The 16,879-nt window shown below is 35.8% G+C and overlaps 1 protein-coding gene across 2 annotated transcripts; it reads right to left on the reverse strand.

Moving 5' to 3' along the window:
* Positions 1–103: 103 nt before the first annotated feature.
* On the reverse strand, positions 104–16,849 carry sec16b (SEC16 homolog B, endoplasmic reticulum export factor). Of its 2 annotated transcripts, none has more exons than XM_058778350.1 (25): positions 16,202–16,849; positions 14,889–15,182; positions 13,869–13,969; positions 13,683–13,785; positions 13,473–13,563; positions 13,123–13,243; positions 12,806–12,951; positions 12,658–12,719; positions 11,868–12,006; positions 11,513–11,758; positions 10,448–10,545; positions 9,637–9,718; positions 8,867–8,984; positions 8,642–8,753; positions 8,445–8,550; positions 7,890–8,027; positions 7,690–7,797; positions 4,217–4,298; positions 3,691–4,032; positions 3,045–3,073; positions 2,801–2,899; positions 2,619–2,711; positions 1,944–2,043; positions 941–990; positions 104–864 (listed from the first exon to the last, which is right to left on the reverse strand). In XM_058778350.1, the coding sequence occupies exons 2-25, from the start codon at positions 15,146–15,148 to the stop codon at positions 856–858; spliced, it is 2,835 nt and encodes a 944-aa protein (XP_058634333.1). In that variant the 5' UTR covers positions 15,149–15,182; positions 16,202–16,849; the 3' UTR covers positions 104–855. The 2 variants fall into 2 exon arrangements, with proteins under 2 accessions (XP_058634333.1, XP_058634335.1); XM_058778352.1 differs by lacking the exon at positions 16,202–16,849 and adding an exon at positions 15,753–16,078.
* Between the last annotated feature and the right edge of the window lie 30 nt (positions 16,850–16,879).

The following is a 16,879-nucleotide window of genomic DNA, read 5'->3' on the forward strand; positions in this document are numbered from 1 at the left end:
GGAAACATGAGAGGGTGTTGGAATAGTGACTCAATCATGTTGTTCCCTCTGTATGAATAGGACACAAGACACACTTCTGCTAACATTTGTCCCTCTGCTGCCAAATCTGCACACTCATGGTAAAAGAAGATGGCACACATCTTGTCAAAGAGATGTTGCCATATTTCCATATTTTTAGTTGACTAATTATATTTTTATTTGTTAAATCAAATACATTGGCATATACAAATACTATTGATTTTTATTAGAATTTTTTTTTTACAACAAAAAATACATTTTTTGGTAGAGATATTGAATAAAACATCAAAATCTCTCCCTCTGGAATAAATCAAGGCTGTGGCCCAAAGGGACCACCTGTACAATTACAACATTTTCACTACTCTGGCTCCATATCTTAAACTTTTGAATTGTGAAAAGCCACTTAAATTATTAAAATCATTTTGCATGTGGGGAGGTGGGATGGGGGGTGGAAGTGTTACGTGTTACTGACATTGCCAGCTGAGGAGACGTCTTAAGTTCATGTTTCCATAGGTCCTCAGGACCCATTTCCATCATGTCCCCATTCCCAAAGGGAACGACACAAATCCCTAGAGTCAGCACGGGGAGCTGTGCCTCAGCTGTTCGGTGTCTTCACTCAAAGAAGACTGGGCACCAAACCCTTCACAGATTATTTCAAGTACTCTATGTCCTCAGTCTATTTCTGTAACCACAGATGTTACTGTATATAAAGATACATAGGCCCCTCTGAAGGGGTGTGCCTAAGGAATCCCTTGGTCATGTGAACACTAGTCACGAGGCTCAAAATCCATCCCCGAGTTCCTCATTTGGTGATTATTCCTCAATTAAGAACCTTCATTAGGGACCCTATGAATAAAACAATTAACCTGAATATTTGCATGACAGTTATGATAAATATATATGCATTTATTAGGATTTCTACCTGTGACATGGACCCTTGATTCTGACTCATTGCCCCAGACAATTTTTTTCCTGTAACAAAGAAAGAAAATTATGCTTATATTAAACTTGTTTAAAAAATAAAATAAAAAAAAACTCGTTTGAACTTTAAAATATCTAATTTGTGCAAAAATACTGGCCATATATGGATGTCAAACATAAATACTGCATATTTATTCCAGATAAAAGCACCTTTTGACCAACAAATTTCCACAACTTTCTTTTTGCTTTTTAAGATCTTATTAATCTTTACTTTTCAAGGCCCAGAAATCGGTTGTAGCTAGAAGGGATACAGCTCCGACCGGAAACAAACAATGAAATTTATTTTCTACCTATTAGATGTTTAACATCTTCACCGACCCCAACCCTAAACCTACCCCTTACAATAATTAAAAAATAGTAATTATTGTTGTACAGCGTGAAAAAAATTACGCTGTATTGATGTGCGCATGTCCAGTGGCACCAAACGTATCCCTTCTAGCCTTAACCCCAGAAATCAGAAATGTAAAATTCACTGTTTTCCATATTTCCACTTCAAGAACCCTAAGAAAAATGAATGAACTGTATGTTATATATTAAGTGAATAAAATGATAAAAGGCTTTCTTTTTAATAAATTCTAAATAAAAAATCAAATAAAAATTGCATTTTATTTAGTAATCCCGCAACTAAGCTATTTCACATAACAGACGTTTACATACAGTCCACAAGACAAAATAACTACATTTTAAATGAAATTTTACATACTCTTAATTATTTTGTATTTATTTTTCACCCTAAATAAGAAATAACAAACTGTATTTTATTATCCAACTTTACTAATTCTGCAAGGGATGCATGATCAGGGTGGAGGTTAAAATTGACAGTTATCAAACAGAACGACAAGTGCAGTGATTCAGGAAAAGTTTGATTCTGTCAGCTCACACTCATTCAGTGTAACCGTCAGTGATGCCAAAACCAGGCAGACGTACAAAAGATATTTACTCACCAGCGCTCCTAGAAAAAGGATTGATCCCACTGAGTTGGGGCTGTGATGCCTTTGGGATGGGTGGAGGAGGAGAAGGGAAAGGAATGTTGGCTGTTGATTCCTAACAAGAAACAGACCAAAATTGTGTTAATTGACAACAAACGAGGCTCAGTAAAAAAGGTGCAACTGTCAGTATATGGTGCTCCCCAAAAGTATTTGAATATGTCTGCCATCCTTAAATGTCTCTAAAATCAATTTAGTTTGAAAACTGTGTCACTTGCTTTGATGTTTTTGCTATATAATGTGGATAAGTAATCCAGTTGCTTTTTAGGACCACTGTATGGATGAACAGAAGAAACTTGGAAAATCTATCAGGTTTAAGTCACTTTGATTGAGTGTAAAAAAAGATACTTATTTCATAAGAAAAAATTAACTTGCCTAGCTGACTTCTCCAAAGAACTTCAATTATTGAAATACTGACTATAGAATATGGCAGTTCAAAGGTGCCATGGCACAACTGGTTAATTTTTTTTTATAAATTATTGACAAGGGTTTCAGATTTTTTTTCTTTTCCACCACATGATTAGTGAATATAGTTATTTTATACAATAAGGAAGAACAACAGTTTATGACATGTTCTGATTTAGATCTCTTCCTTAGACTGTTATTTATGATAGGAAATGTAAGAGCATATACCCTAGTGGTGGGTTTGGGTTCTGGGATTTGTTCTTTTGGGTCTTCTTTAGGCTTAGACTTGAACCAGCCACTGAACCATCCAGGCTTAGAGGTCTGTTCAGAGATGAAACAATACAACAATTAAATAAATAAATAAAAATAAAAGTACAGAGGAAATCATGTAAATATTTGATGTAATATACCTTTGCTGGTTGTGTGCTGGATTCTCTCTGGTTGTCCTCATTTGGAATTGTCCCGGACTGATAAACACTACCAACCATAGCGTTGTTTTCAGCAGCACCCTGTGTGAATTGTTCATAGAGGTGATATTTGTCATTTTTTGTGTTAAAATGCTTCCTCCAATCTCTATTAAGCATACAGAGAAAACTTTACAAAGGTTTTTCTCAAACTTAAAAATGAAAATGAACTGAAATCTCTTTTTCTCACCATTATTGCACCAGCAGAAAAGTCACCATCTTAGAAAACAAAAGGTAAAAGTTTAGTATTAATAATATTAAATATTAATAATTGGTGTTGGAAATGTTTACACTACTGTTTAAAAGTGGGTAAGATTTATGTTCTTGAAATAAGTCTCTTCTGATCACCAAGGCTGCATTTATTTGATCAAAAATTCAATAAAAACAGCAATATTGTGAAATTTAAAGTAAAGTTTTTCTATTTTAATATATTATTTAAATTGTAATTTATTCCTGTGATGGCAAAGCTGAATTTTCAGCAGCCATTACTCCACTTTTCAGTGTCACATAATTCTTCAGAAATCATTTTGATATGATTATTTGGTTCTTAAGAAACATTTCATATTATTATCAGTGTTGAAAACAGTTGTGTTTTTTGGAATTAAAATTAATATTTTTTGGAAACCATGATAAGGTTTTTTGGGATTCCTTGATGAATAGAAAAGTTCAAAAGAACAGCATTTTTTATAGAATTCACTGGAACATCATAAATGTCTTTACTGTATCTTTTGATCAAATTTTGAATGGTACAGTACAAAACATTATTTCCAAGAAATCATTGAAGAACGATATATAAATTGTGTCATACTGATTCGGTCATCCATAGTCATCCTAACCTGTATTATTGTAGCTTCTTGTAGGCAAAATAGAAGCAGCAGTGTAAAAATTATAATTTTTACTGCTGCTATCAAGATTAGAGTGGCTTTGGTCCATTGAAACTTGTGGAGGCCCAGACATTTGCATAGGGAAGACTGGGGGCAGTGTCATTGGCTGCTGGGTCGGGTACAGTGGCACTGGGGCCACAGTCTTAGGAGCCTGTTCTTCAGAAGAGTAAGAGTGGCTCACTGGAGAGTAAGACTCCTGAAACCCGGCATCAGTGTGCGGTATCATGGATTGAGGTGGGTTTGAGGTTTCATTTTCAGTGCTAGTGTGGTTAACTGGGTCTGTCTGGAAGCTTTCTGTACAGAGAAGCCAAGAGAGAAAACACAAATTTTTTACTGCATACTGATAAACTGTTAACACTTTTCTCCTGCACATTAACAATGTTCTAAAATTACAGGAAAACACTGACATACTTTCTGAGCTTTACTGCCACCTAGTGGATGGGCACATAGTCAAAAAGATCTGGCAAATGTTTTAAACCTGAACACGTGTTGCTCTCCTCATGACTCCAAGTAGACTCCTCAACTGGTGACTGATATGTTTCCCTACAGAAGCTCCCCTCCTAATAAAATAAACATTTTAATGACAGTGGAAACAGGGGAAAGGTCACAACATTGGTGATTAAGAAAAGCAGCCTCTAAAGATGTATACAGCCCCACTTTTACCTGGTACAAAATCAGACATCCCACCTCTCCCAGAAGGTCCAGGAGCCTTTCGCTATTGATAAGCTCCCTGATGCCTGCAAATTATATATAACGCCCTGTTTCTAGAGCATTAAAGTGCAATTTTTGGTGATTCAATCACAAGTTGTCAGTCCAGATGCATTTACCATTTCCACCTGGTATACAAGTGTTTTAAAAGTGTCTCATTTGACCATTTCTGTTTGGAATTCATCACACTTTACATCTCCTTTGCAAGAGCTCTGAGTGCAGCGCATGAATACTAACCAAACCGGGTAATGTAACTTATGAGTGAGCAAAAGGAGAAGAGGAGAACAGCTGTGACTTTGGTGCTAATGTCATTTAAATTTAAATTAGCTGACTATCTGTCACGGAGATACTGTATTCGTGTTAGGGCTGGGCGGTATATCGAGTTTGGATGATATATCGATATGAAGAGTTGAGATGCAAAAGCCTCTAAGTGCCATCTGAAATTTTAATCTAAAATTAGCATTTTTATCAGGCTGCTATGTTTTGGTTCAGTAATTTTACTCTAATGGCAATGCATAGGTCCTTTTCTATGCAATTAAAGTGAAATAAGTGAACATAAATATATGGGCCTGACAAAAATGCTCATTTTAGAAGAAGATTTCAGGCGGCATTTAGAGGCTTTTGCATCTGAACTCTTCATATATTCTTTTTAACTTATAAGCGATATGATATGAGGCAATACCGTAATATCTAAATCCTAAATACAGTAGTTTGAAAACGAGTGCATCTGAAATACAGCGGAGGACACAGACTGAGCTACTGCGGAGAAAGTGTATAATACAATTTGTTCTAAACACAAACTTTATATGAAGAGCTTTAAAAACTCGTAAGATATAGAAGCCTTTACCCTGCTGAAAAAAAAACAATAGAAGCCTGCCCAAAACACAATAGAAAATGTAATGGTTTTAATGGTTATAATGGGAATTGTATTGGTTTTAATGGAAACTATAATGGTGTCTACTGGTATGTGATGGATTCTATTGGTGGGATGTTAAATCCTATTGGAAAAATGCCCAAAACACACTGCAAAAAGGAATTTTGTAATGGTTTTACTGGAAAAAGCTAATGGTTTATAATGGTATTTTAATGGAAACCATTGGAATTTCTGTGATGGTTTCTATTGGGCTTCTATTGGTTTTTTTAGCAGGGTAGTTTCAGGTTTAAAACGGCTCTGACAGAAAGGCTGCGTGTGCCGATGACCAGAGGTGGAACCAAATCATTGTTTTGCAAGTCACAAGTAAGTCTCGAGTCTTAGCTCCAATACTTTGCATGTGTGCATAAGAAGAATATATGTTTCTAGGTGTTCTATCTAAGCCAATGAGCCATTATTTGGAACCTCAATGAAGCAGATTTAAAAACGAGAGCGGAATGCTTTGAAACAGCTAGAAGAAATAGGCCTAACTTTACAAGTGAGAGGAAACATGCAATATGGATGCAGACAAACTCATGAAGACAGTCATTCAAAAATGATGTGCTACCATCCTTTATAACTAAGATAAAGACAAATTGTTGTAAGTTAAATGTTAAGTTTATAATATGCATAGTTGATCGCTAAATTTAGGGGCTACATGTGCTATATACAGACCGATTTACAACACGTGAATTCAGTTATTTATCCCGAAAGAAATAAAAGTGAAATTAGTGCCTGGTGAAGAGGGAGAAAAATTGAGTAGCCTATATTTTATAGTTATATATACAATGCTCATTTTGTGAAAGAAACACTTCTTCAAATTATATTTGAAATGATCATTAGGCCTTTTGCCGTTTTTTTTCCCTTCAAATTATAGCTCGATTATGGATTAACTTTAAATTTCAAGAGTATTCAAGAGTGGCTTGACACAAGGAATGCAACAGCTGAAACCCATGTCTTGCATACGTCTGGGAGTAGTGGTTCTTGAAGCACTGACTCCAGCTGCAGTCCACTCTTTGTGAATCTCCCCCACATTTTTGAATGGCTTTTGTTTCACAATCCTCTCCAGGGTGCGGTTATCCCTATTGCTTGTACACTTTTTCTACCACATCTTTTCCTTCCTTCGCCTCTCTATTAATGTGCTTGGACACAGAGCTCTGTGAACAGCCAGCCTCTTTGCAATGACCTTTTGTGTCTTGCCCTCCTTGTGCAACGTGTCAATGGTCGTCTTTTGGACAACTGTCAAGTCAGCAGTCTTCCCCATGATTGTGTAGCCTACAGAACTAGACTGAGAGACCATTTAAAGGCCTTTGCAGGTGTTTTGAGTTAATTAGCTGATTAGAGTGTGGCACCAGGTGTCTTCAATATTGATCCTTTTCACAATATTCCAATTTTCTGAGATACTGAATTTGGGATTTTCCTTAGTTGTCAGTTATAATCATCAAAATTAAAATAAATAAACATTTGAAATATATCAGTCTGTGTGTAATGAATGAATATAATATACAAGTTTCACTTTTTGAATGGAATTAGTGAAATAAATCAACTTTTTGATGATATTCTAACTATATGACCAGCACCTGTATAGTAACATTGCTAAGTTCTAGTTCTATCTCGGCCAAATATTGTCCAATCCTAACACATCAATGGAAAGCTTATTTATTCAGCTTTCAGATGGTCTATATATCTCAGTTTTGAAAAATTGACCCTTATGACTGGTTTTGTGGTCAAGAGTCACATATTATATTATATTAGAGAAATATTATAATGCAATACTATACACTGAGGTGAGGCTACCTCCCTGAAATTAGTTTTTGCAGGGTGGGATGTCTGCTACATCCATATAGAATGATCATCTTTTAGCTATAAATACAGCGATAAATGGGGTCCAAAACATTTTCACAGAAACCACGTATGGAGGAAAACAAACAAATGACACCATTTTGCATTTGCAGTATGGCTTCTAATGTGCCCCATACAATTGCGAAAGACTCATCTGTCAGTCAATCATTTCAAAACAAGGGTTAAAATCATGTAAAGCATACGTATCTATATGCAAAATTCAATATATTTATACTTTTCAAAATGTTTTTACTTAGTTGGATTATATATATGACCACTTGTGACCGTTTCACCCAAGACCCCAAGATGGATGTCAATACCAGGTATAAAAAGGAGCTAAAGGTGAGCAAGCACCGTGGGTAATGAAAAACGATAGTGTGGTCTGTTCATTGAGTTCCATATGGATAGTGTGAAGTCTTGCTATAAGCAATCCTGCTGATCTTAAAGTGGACTAATGCCTATCATATATACTGTACAAACTTTGGGTTTACCAGCATGGCCTGATGTCTGCAGCGAATCTGTGCCAACCAGTCGGGATCCAGGAAAGGTTGACCTGTGTCACTGAGCTGTGCCTCGGTGAACTTCAGTCTGTCAACCAACTGTGGCAGCAAACAAATCAGACAGATCACAAAACACTTTTCAATGCATACACAGAAAAGACAAAAGCACTGTAAGTGCAGGTGTGTGTTACTTTAATAAGCTCTCCCTGCAGCACCACATGGGGTTCCTCGATCTTAAGCAGAGCTTTTGCCACCACCTCACAGTAGTGGAAAGCCTGAGAAACCAGACCACAGTCCAGCAACCGGCATGCATATAGGAACTTGTACACCTACACAGAACACAACACAATAATAACTATGCAATAAATAAAACATACAGTATGAACACACTGAACCATATTAATACAGTAAAAAACTAATTTGAAACAGTCATATAATCTAAATAATTTTCAAATTAAGTAGCGCTTATGACCATTTAAAATACTGACCTATACAAATCTGACATAAACAGTCATAAATTAGGATACACAGAGAGGTCCAGAATTCTGAGACCACATTGAACAATTCAAAACAAGGAAAATAAATAAAGAATATTAAAATAAAATTGTATTTTGATCAAATGAGTAATGATTTCTTCTTATTATTATTCTTATTAAATCAGAATATAAGCACTTTTCAATAGTGCCCACAGACCTTCAGATCCCTGATTTGCTAAGATTCCTGTAGTTAATGTACAGTATGAATACCTGAAAAGCAGGAATGATAAATTCAGCATTTCCAAGCCTCTGGCAGTATTCAAAGAGCTCAGTACAGCGAATGGCAGAGTTGTGGCAGAACTTGGAAAACAGAACACTGCAATCAAAGAGTTAAAAGAAAGAGCCATTTGTATTCAGGAATTCATTGTATTCATTTGGATATCTTAGTGTTCATGCTGAATCTACACCTTTGCTTGCTGCCCAGAAGCACAAGACGTTCTGATCTGTTTGTATACCAGCCAAAGGGACATTGAGCCGTGAGGTAGCAGATCTGGGAGGCATACAGCATATCCCTTGAGGCTGAGATGAGAACATAAGAGAACACAAGATCTACTTGAATCATTTGATATTAGCCAAAATATGACAGAGCATACAAGAAGATGGTTACTTCTAGAATTAGGACTAGACATTACCTAGGGTATCACCCATGGTAATGATGGACCTCTGATGTATAAAGGGGTCTCCTGTCTCATTGGACAACAAAACAGCCAAGTGCGGTCGCCAGTCTCCCCACTTCTCACTACTCCAGGACTGAAAAGTGGAATTAGAGAGCATAATGACAGCATTTAGAAGAGAAAGCCAGAGGGGACAGTTTAGAGGAAAAGAAGAGTTTTCACATGAGCTGTGACTGGAGGGGTCTGTATTACGCTTGCATTTAAAGGAACATTTCAAAATTCAAAATTATTGTCATTATTAGCATCTCACTCTCATGCTGTTGCAAATCCTTATGCTGTTTTTTTTTTTTTCAATGAAACATAAAATTAGAAATTCTGAAGAAGAATTGAACAGCTGAAATGTAGTCTGATTCAAAGCCATACCATAGCTTAGTGAAAAGGTTAACCTCAATTGAAACTTGTATCTAGCCAGGGCTAACGCTGTAAGCTAAAACTAAAATCATAATAATAAAATGAATAATTAAAAAAAATAAAATAAATGTGTTAATCAAAATTGTAATAAAATTTCTCACTGCGTCTAGCCAGAGTCCATATCAACCATCGGCATAATGAAGTCACTACAAGCTGTTGCGTTTTATGAACTGTGTAAAAATTCTTTACATTTCTCATTTGACACTCAACAGATAAAATAAAATAACAAAAAAAAAAAAGCTTTAGAACAACATGAGAGCAATAAATTGCCTTTAATTACAATAAACAGAACGTGAGCACAAAATGTTGTAGAATACCATGGAAACAGCTGGAATCCTCCCAGAGAGCAGCTGGAAGAGGGTTTGCAGAGGGTCACTAGGAGTCAGACTCCCTGTAAACCTGTCAAACACATACATAAATATTCAATCTGCTATAACATAGACACATGTTTAGCTTGGCAAAAGAGTATACTGTGACACTTATGCACATAGCATGCATGCACAAACGTGTTAGTCAGCAAGTTCATAACTTGCATATCAATAAACAAAACTGTTACCTTCTTAACTCAAAACACAGCAGCTAAAACATTACAGGCATGTGCATGCAATCTTCCAGGCAAGTCCCATGCTGGTATCCTCATGAGCATGTTTAAAAATAACTCATTTACTATACTGTTTTCTGGGCTTATTATTTCACTATTGGGATTGCTACCGATTTATGAAAAGAAGTCTTCTCCAAGAGACATTTTTCAAGGTACGCCAGTGCCAATAATGAAACAGATATCAGACTGCTGAGAACTGGCAAGCGCCAGGAAGTATAAATATAACCTTGACCTATTTGTGGTTCTGCAACTGTCTTCACTCACTGTATATTTGATCTGACCTCATACCAGGGTGTTTACAGAGTGTAAAATGTGTAACTGCAATTAAAATGCAATGCATAAACCAATCAAAGCAGATTTTATATAGACATGACACGGTGACATGAACAGATGATTCAGGGATTTGTGCTATTTGAAAACATGACAGACTTTGGCAGTTATTGATGGAGAGTGGTTAATGCTAAAATGCATGTGTTGATGTCCCTCTGGCAATAGCGGTGTCAGTCATCTTTTAAAGTGCTACAAACCTGCTCAGCACTGTGTTGTAGGATCTGCTGTCCATTTTGCTGGCCAGAAATAAAGCATGACCCCAAAGTCCACTCTGCATGGCTGACTCTAACGCCTCCTGCAGGGAGGAAAGAAGTGTGGAGAAAAGATCAGACAAGTGAGATCTTAAAAGATTGTTACAAGTGAGGCAAGTGAACATCATTAAAAAGAATAATAAACAAAGAAATCATATTATAAATAAATAAATAAAAAAATTTCAAATGTATACTACCATTCAAATGTTTAAGAAATTAATACTTTTTTTCAGCAAGGGTGCATTAAATTAATTAAAAGTGCAAGTACATTGTCAGAAAAAGAAATCTCTTTAAAATAACTGCTGTTCTTTCTGGACAAAAAAAAAAAGAAAGAAATTGCACCACAGTTTCTACAAAATTATTAAGCAGTACAACTGATTTAAACATTGATAATAAAAAGGTTTCTTGAGCATTAAAACAACATATTAGAATGAAGGATCACGAGTAATAGTTGAAAAGAAACTGGAGCAATAGTTGACTGGAGTAATAGTTGAAAAGAAACCTTTTGCCATCAGAGCAATAAATTACAAAATATCAAAATAGAAAACAGTTGTTTTAAATTATAGTAATATTTATGGTTGTGCTATTGATCTATTTTTAATTAAAAACTTTGTGAGTATAGGAGACTTCTTTCAAAAACATTTATAAAATCTTACCAACTGCAAATGTTTAATTGTATTGTACAAATTTACAGTGTACAATATCTAATAGGAAATACATTAAACCATATATATTGATGATGTTTCTTCACAGAGTCATAAAAAATATTTTTACTCAATAAAATGCCCTCTATAATGATACCATTGGCTTTAAAAAGGAGAAGAAAGAAGAAGAGGGGGGGAAATTAAATAAGGAGAAGTCCTTCATTACGTCCTGCTCTAATCTCCATTTTCAGTAGAAATTATGACTACAAAAAAATAAATGCATTGGTCTTTACCAGTCAAAAAAGCTCAGAAAAAGGTTGGATTGAGAGACTCAAAGTAGAAAATACATTTCAATAAAAGCATTAACCTTCTTTCTGCCAGATAGCAATAGTTTTGTGTATCTCTGAAGGTTTTGCACTGCAGCCTCTTTGTCAGTTGGTGGAAATCCAGTCAGGAGGTCAGCAAAGTTGAGGGTCTCTTTTTCTGATGTGGGTGTTTCACTCAGATCAATAAGAGTTTCTCCATCTCCATCTCCATCACCAGAGACCCCACACGCACCCAAAGAACTGGAGTCCCTCATCAGCAGTTCTGCAACATCTGAACCCATGATTCTCTATAACATCAACACATACTCACATTAACGGTGTAAAAGGGTGGGGGATGAAAAGAATGGTCTTAAAATTCTTTAATGCAATGAGATGATGAAAAGTGATGGAACTTACTCCATTCTGTCTGCACAGCAATATTAGTAGATGCCACAAGAGGGCAGCAGAAGTGGCATCTTCTAATTTCTCATCCTTCAAACATTTTGCTGACATTTGGAGAGCAAAATTAATGGCATCCACCTTATGCAAATCCTCCCTTCAAGAAAAAAAGAAATATATATATATTTTCAGATTGGATTAATGTCTTGCAAATTTAAGTATTATTAGCTATGTTTCCATCATCCTGGTTTTATGCGCATTTTGAAGTATCGCATCAGAAACGAGTGATGGAAACGCTGAATTTCGAATAAAAATGCCTTAATTCGCAAAAACGTTTTCACGCTCGCTTGAGGTGGTTTTTGACGTGTGCGAAAAAGGGTTAATGCGAATAATGGCAGATGGAAATGCATTTTGTGAATAAATTCCTCCAAGTGCGTCAAAGAAGTCATGTGACTTTGCGCTATGGGATGGCAAATCCTGACTATCCAGCAGCCTGATCTTGTTCCACAGCATCTGAAATGTTGTTACGATCATTTGGAAATGCCCGAGCAAAGTCTGTCATCAAAGTATTTTTGTATAATTGCCTCCCAGAACTGTTACACGACTGCTTTCCCAAACAGCAGGAATCCACCTCCGAAAGCAATAACTGCATTCATTGTGTTTCGTCTGCTAGTTCTGAGGTGCAAGTAATTTATTATATAGGAAAATAAATGTTCACAAATGTTTTTTGCAATATTCCAAAGTTAAGTTCCCAACTTTGGATGGAAACCCATTCATTGTGAGAGAGAGATAGTTTGGAATATCATACTTAGCCAGTGGTCCAGGAAAATCTCTCATATCCTGTTGTTCATGTGTGTCACAGAGAATTACCTGAAATCATTAAAAGAACATATTTAACCCACCATAATACTTCATATTATGCTTTAAAATGCATGTTTGTACCATGTCTCTGTTACCTCCAGACTGTGGAGTTCCACTTGAGCAGGCTCACCCTCAGAGGCAAGGGCTGGACTGACCCATACCAGCTGACCTGCAGGCCCAAAGCTCACTGCCACATGAGGGATACAGAACTTCAGTGGAGCCACCTCCATGGGTACAGCATCTAAATCAAATGACCAAATAAATCACAGCCATTCTGACAACATCCACTGACCATTCAGATTCAAGGATTCTAACTAACTGCTGTAATAAAAGAAAATCAACAAGCACACATTTGCAGTGCAAAAACACAAAAAATTTAAGTTCAGTATTAAGAACCCTGGTTGTGACAAACCTGTGTGAGATATGAGCCCAGGCTCACTCTGTTCAGCTCCATTGATGTACTGGCTGAGCTCATAGCTGCTCGAGGACAGACCTGAAGCTTTAGAGTTGGCAAGAGCTCCACTATCATACACCTAGAGAAGGAATAACAAAACAGCCTGAGGGATAATCAAAAAGAGCTGGAATATATACACTACTGCTCAAAAGTTTAGGGTGATAATAAATAATGTGCCCTTGCTGAATAAAAGTATTAGTTTCTTTCAAAAAATGCTTACTGACCACAAAACTTTGAACTTTGACTTCTATGAACAAGAATGGCAAGTTTACAATAAAGTCGATGAAAAGTTATTTCTGGAAACAAACCTCTCCAGTTCCATCTCCATTTTCCAGACTTTCTCTGTGCTGTCTCTCTGAGACACCATGGTCATACTGACTGTCTGTTCTATGGCTATAGCTGTTAAATAAATGTGTAAGGTCACTTGATATGAAATGTACAGAATGTTTTGATTTTTCAGAAAACATGTTTCATGCATGACAGAGCATATAACGTATGAGTGAATGCCATTAACAGACCCCTGCTGATCTAAGTATGAAGCTCTTGCTGACTCCTGCTGCAGTCCTCTTCCCTGATACGCCTCTGTTCTCCAGCCATCTGTCTGGCTCCAGCCACCACCATCTACAAAACACCAATGGGCTTAAAGTGAGTTTGAATTTTGGTGAGAATTAAAAACTGTGGGCATGTGATTGAATATTTTGTACCTTGGGAGCTGTATTGTGATCTGTGATAACCATGATAATCATAATACCCGTAGTCTTCTCTGTAGGGCCAGTAGCTGGACGCGGGGTAGTCATATTCCTGCCTGAACAGATATTAGTAGTTAGACCTGGGATTTTAGACTGTGCTTATTCATTGACAAATACTAACAAATAAGGTGCCCGTATATTCCAGTATATTAATATAAAATACTGTTCAAAAGATTGCAGTCTCTTAAGTCGCATAAGTCTCTTAAGCTCACCTTGGCTGCATTTATTTGATCAAAAATACAGCAAAAAGTCATATTGTGAAATATTAAAGTTTAAAATAACGGTTTTACTTTTAGTTTCTTTTACTTATTTCTATTTTAATTTGACACTGAAAATAGTGGTGCTTAATTTGTTGAAACTAATTATTTTTAGGATTATTTGATGAATAGAAAGCATTTATTTGAAAAAAAATGTTTTGCATCCATGCTAATAAAATAAAAGTTAATTTCTTGGAAAATCTTACTGACCTTAAACTTCTGAATGGAAGTGTATATTCAAAATAATTCTAAATAGCTGTCTTAATCAGCATTTTTTCTTTATTTCGGGTTGGGTAAAAATGTATGAACATTCAAAATTCAACATTATTATTATTAATATTTATTTCTTGCAACATCATCTCACTTTTTTTTTTCATATTGTAGACTTTATCTCTCAATTGCCTTAATATTATTTTTATTATTTATTTATTTTTATTTATATTGCCTTAAAATGAAACAAAGAATACTGATGTTTATGCCAATAACAAAGTGTATTGTGATTTATGCCAATGAACTGATTAGCCAGTTATAAGGAAATTAAACAAAAAGTAATTAAGATATGTTCTCATAAAATTTTTAAAAGTCTTAATATGTTGTGCTATTTTGCTTCTCAAGTAGATTTATTTTGAATACATTTTAAAGGTTCAAGGACATTTGCATGTTTACAGGAAAACAAGTGATAAAATACTGATTAAGAAAACAATTTTTACTGATTTACCTGGAGTGAGGTCTGAAATGCAATGGTTGGTTTGATACAGAAGCACTACTATATCCAGGAATATACTCTGGTTTAGGAGGAGGACTGGCCATGTAGCTTCCATAGCGAGGATCCACATGGGCCCACTGTCTTTCCCTCCCTCTCGGGTCTGTAGGTGGGTAGTAATACGGTGTTTGGTGGGAGGATCTGTAGTGGTCGTCTCTGTTACTAGACTGGTACTGATAGCCTGGCGTATGCCAACCTTGCCCTCTGGGCTCCATCACGAGACACAGTGCCAGATAAACTTAAAGAAAACTGCACTTACACAGACAAAAGTCAGGAGTTAGACAAACAGGGGAGGATATTGCTTGCTGTAAGTCAAATGTTATCAGTGAGCAGATACAGAGACTGTTTAGCAGGAAGAGAGCAGTAAATCATAACAACCTTTGTTTTCAGTCTGTCAGTATTTTTGTGGTAACTTTTGATATACTTAAAGACATCAGTATGAGATTTGAAAAATCTGTCCCGCTTTATACTATTTTTTATTTTTAAGTACTATGTACTTAAGGGGGGAAAAAATTGTGGTAATGTTTCCATTTAAGAGTGGTTAGGTCAGCTGTGTAATTATTGATGCGAGTACAGAAATTAATTACTTTTTAAATACAAGTACAATGATAAAAACATGTATCTACACAATTAGTGCTTTATCAAATTATTCACTGAAGTCTTAGCACATAGTGGTTAATATAAAGTGGGTCCTAAAAACGTGGTGTGCCTGTGATTCACGCAAAATAAACTGTAAGTTTAATGTTTTTAATATAGTTAATAAACAGAAAATAGCATTAAAGAAACATTTTCCACATAATCAACTTTCAAATAACTCACAGGTGTCTATTTGAGATGTTTTCCATACACACGCGCTGTTAACTGTGAGTTGTGTCCTGTCATAGTTTCAAAGTGCACATGCCACATCATTTCAGAGCACAACACAAACAAAGCTGAACCATGAACCTGCTTTACTGTAGTCTCAAAGTCTCTCCATATGTTTATTTGCCTTTTTACCTCTAAAAGGGAATGCAGAACTCAAGGAAGTCAAAATACACCTTATATTTGGTGAACCTCTTCATGGCTGTTACAAACAGCTGTTGCCAGCCCTATGCAACAGCTGGGACTGGACATCGGCTTTCTATCATTTTTACTCTAAATACATAATTGAAACCATACATTTATGTAAAAAAAAAAAAAAAAACACTTACACGCGTCTAAACATTAAAAAATAAGTTATTTTACCCATAAATAACGGTAAATGTGAAATAAATCAAAGCAGGACTTACTGTGTGTTTGCATACAGAGGTTTGACAGGCGTCCTGGGCTTTCTGAACTCACTCCCATATTTGGAAAATTCAAAGTTGCCACGTCGAGCGGAATCATCGCGCAGAGATGCTGGAGCTGCTCGGACACACATCGGAGGAACACAGCATTTACTCGTGGGAGGAGATCGCTGCCATGTTATGAAGGGAACTGTGCAAAATTGTGCAGTTATGCATTCAGATTATTAAAGAAGAAAAAAAGGAATTTGAACCTTTTCAAGCACTTATTTCTGGCGATTCTTAAGACATTTGATTTAGGCAAAAAGAAAAAAAAAAGTTTGCAATTAATCTTTGTGAACTAATACACATTACTGACCAGGCTTTAATCATTAATATCAGTCAACAAAATTACTATGTCAGTGCAAAATCTCTCAGTATTGTACCTTGTACGGTATTCTATTGCCATTCATTCCATTCTTTACGGCTCTCTATATTTGTGAAATTATTGTAAAATAATACCAATGCATTAATTATAAATTTTCAATGAAGACTTCACTAATCCGCCACCAGATGTCACTTTCATCACGTTGATCACTCAAATTTCGCTCAAACATTTCACTCAAAGATTATTGTTGGCCTGAAGCAAAATTTATTTTTGTTATATTCTGTGCAGTGTATTCTTCTGTGATTGCCTATAAATTA

Source organism: Onychostoma macrolepis, chromosome 06 (assembly GCF_012432095.1).
Source record: "Onychostoma macrolepis isolate SWU-2019 chromosome 06, ASM1243209v1, whole genome shotgun sequence".
Taxonomy (NCBI): domain Eukaryota; kingdom Metazoa; phylum Chordata; class Actinopteri; order Cypriniformes; family Cyprinidae; genus Onychostoma; species Onychostoma macrolepis.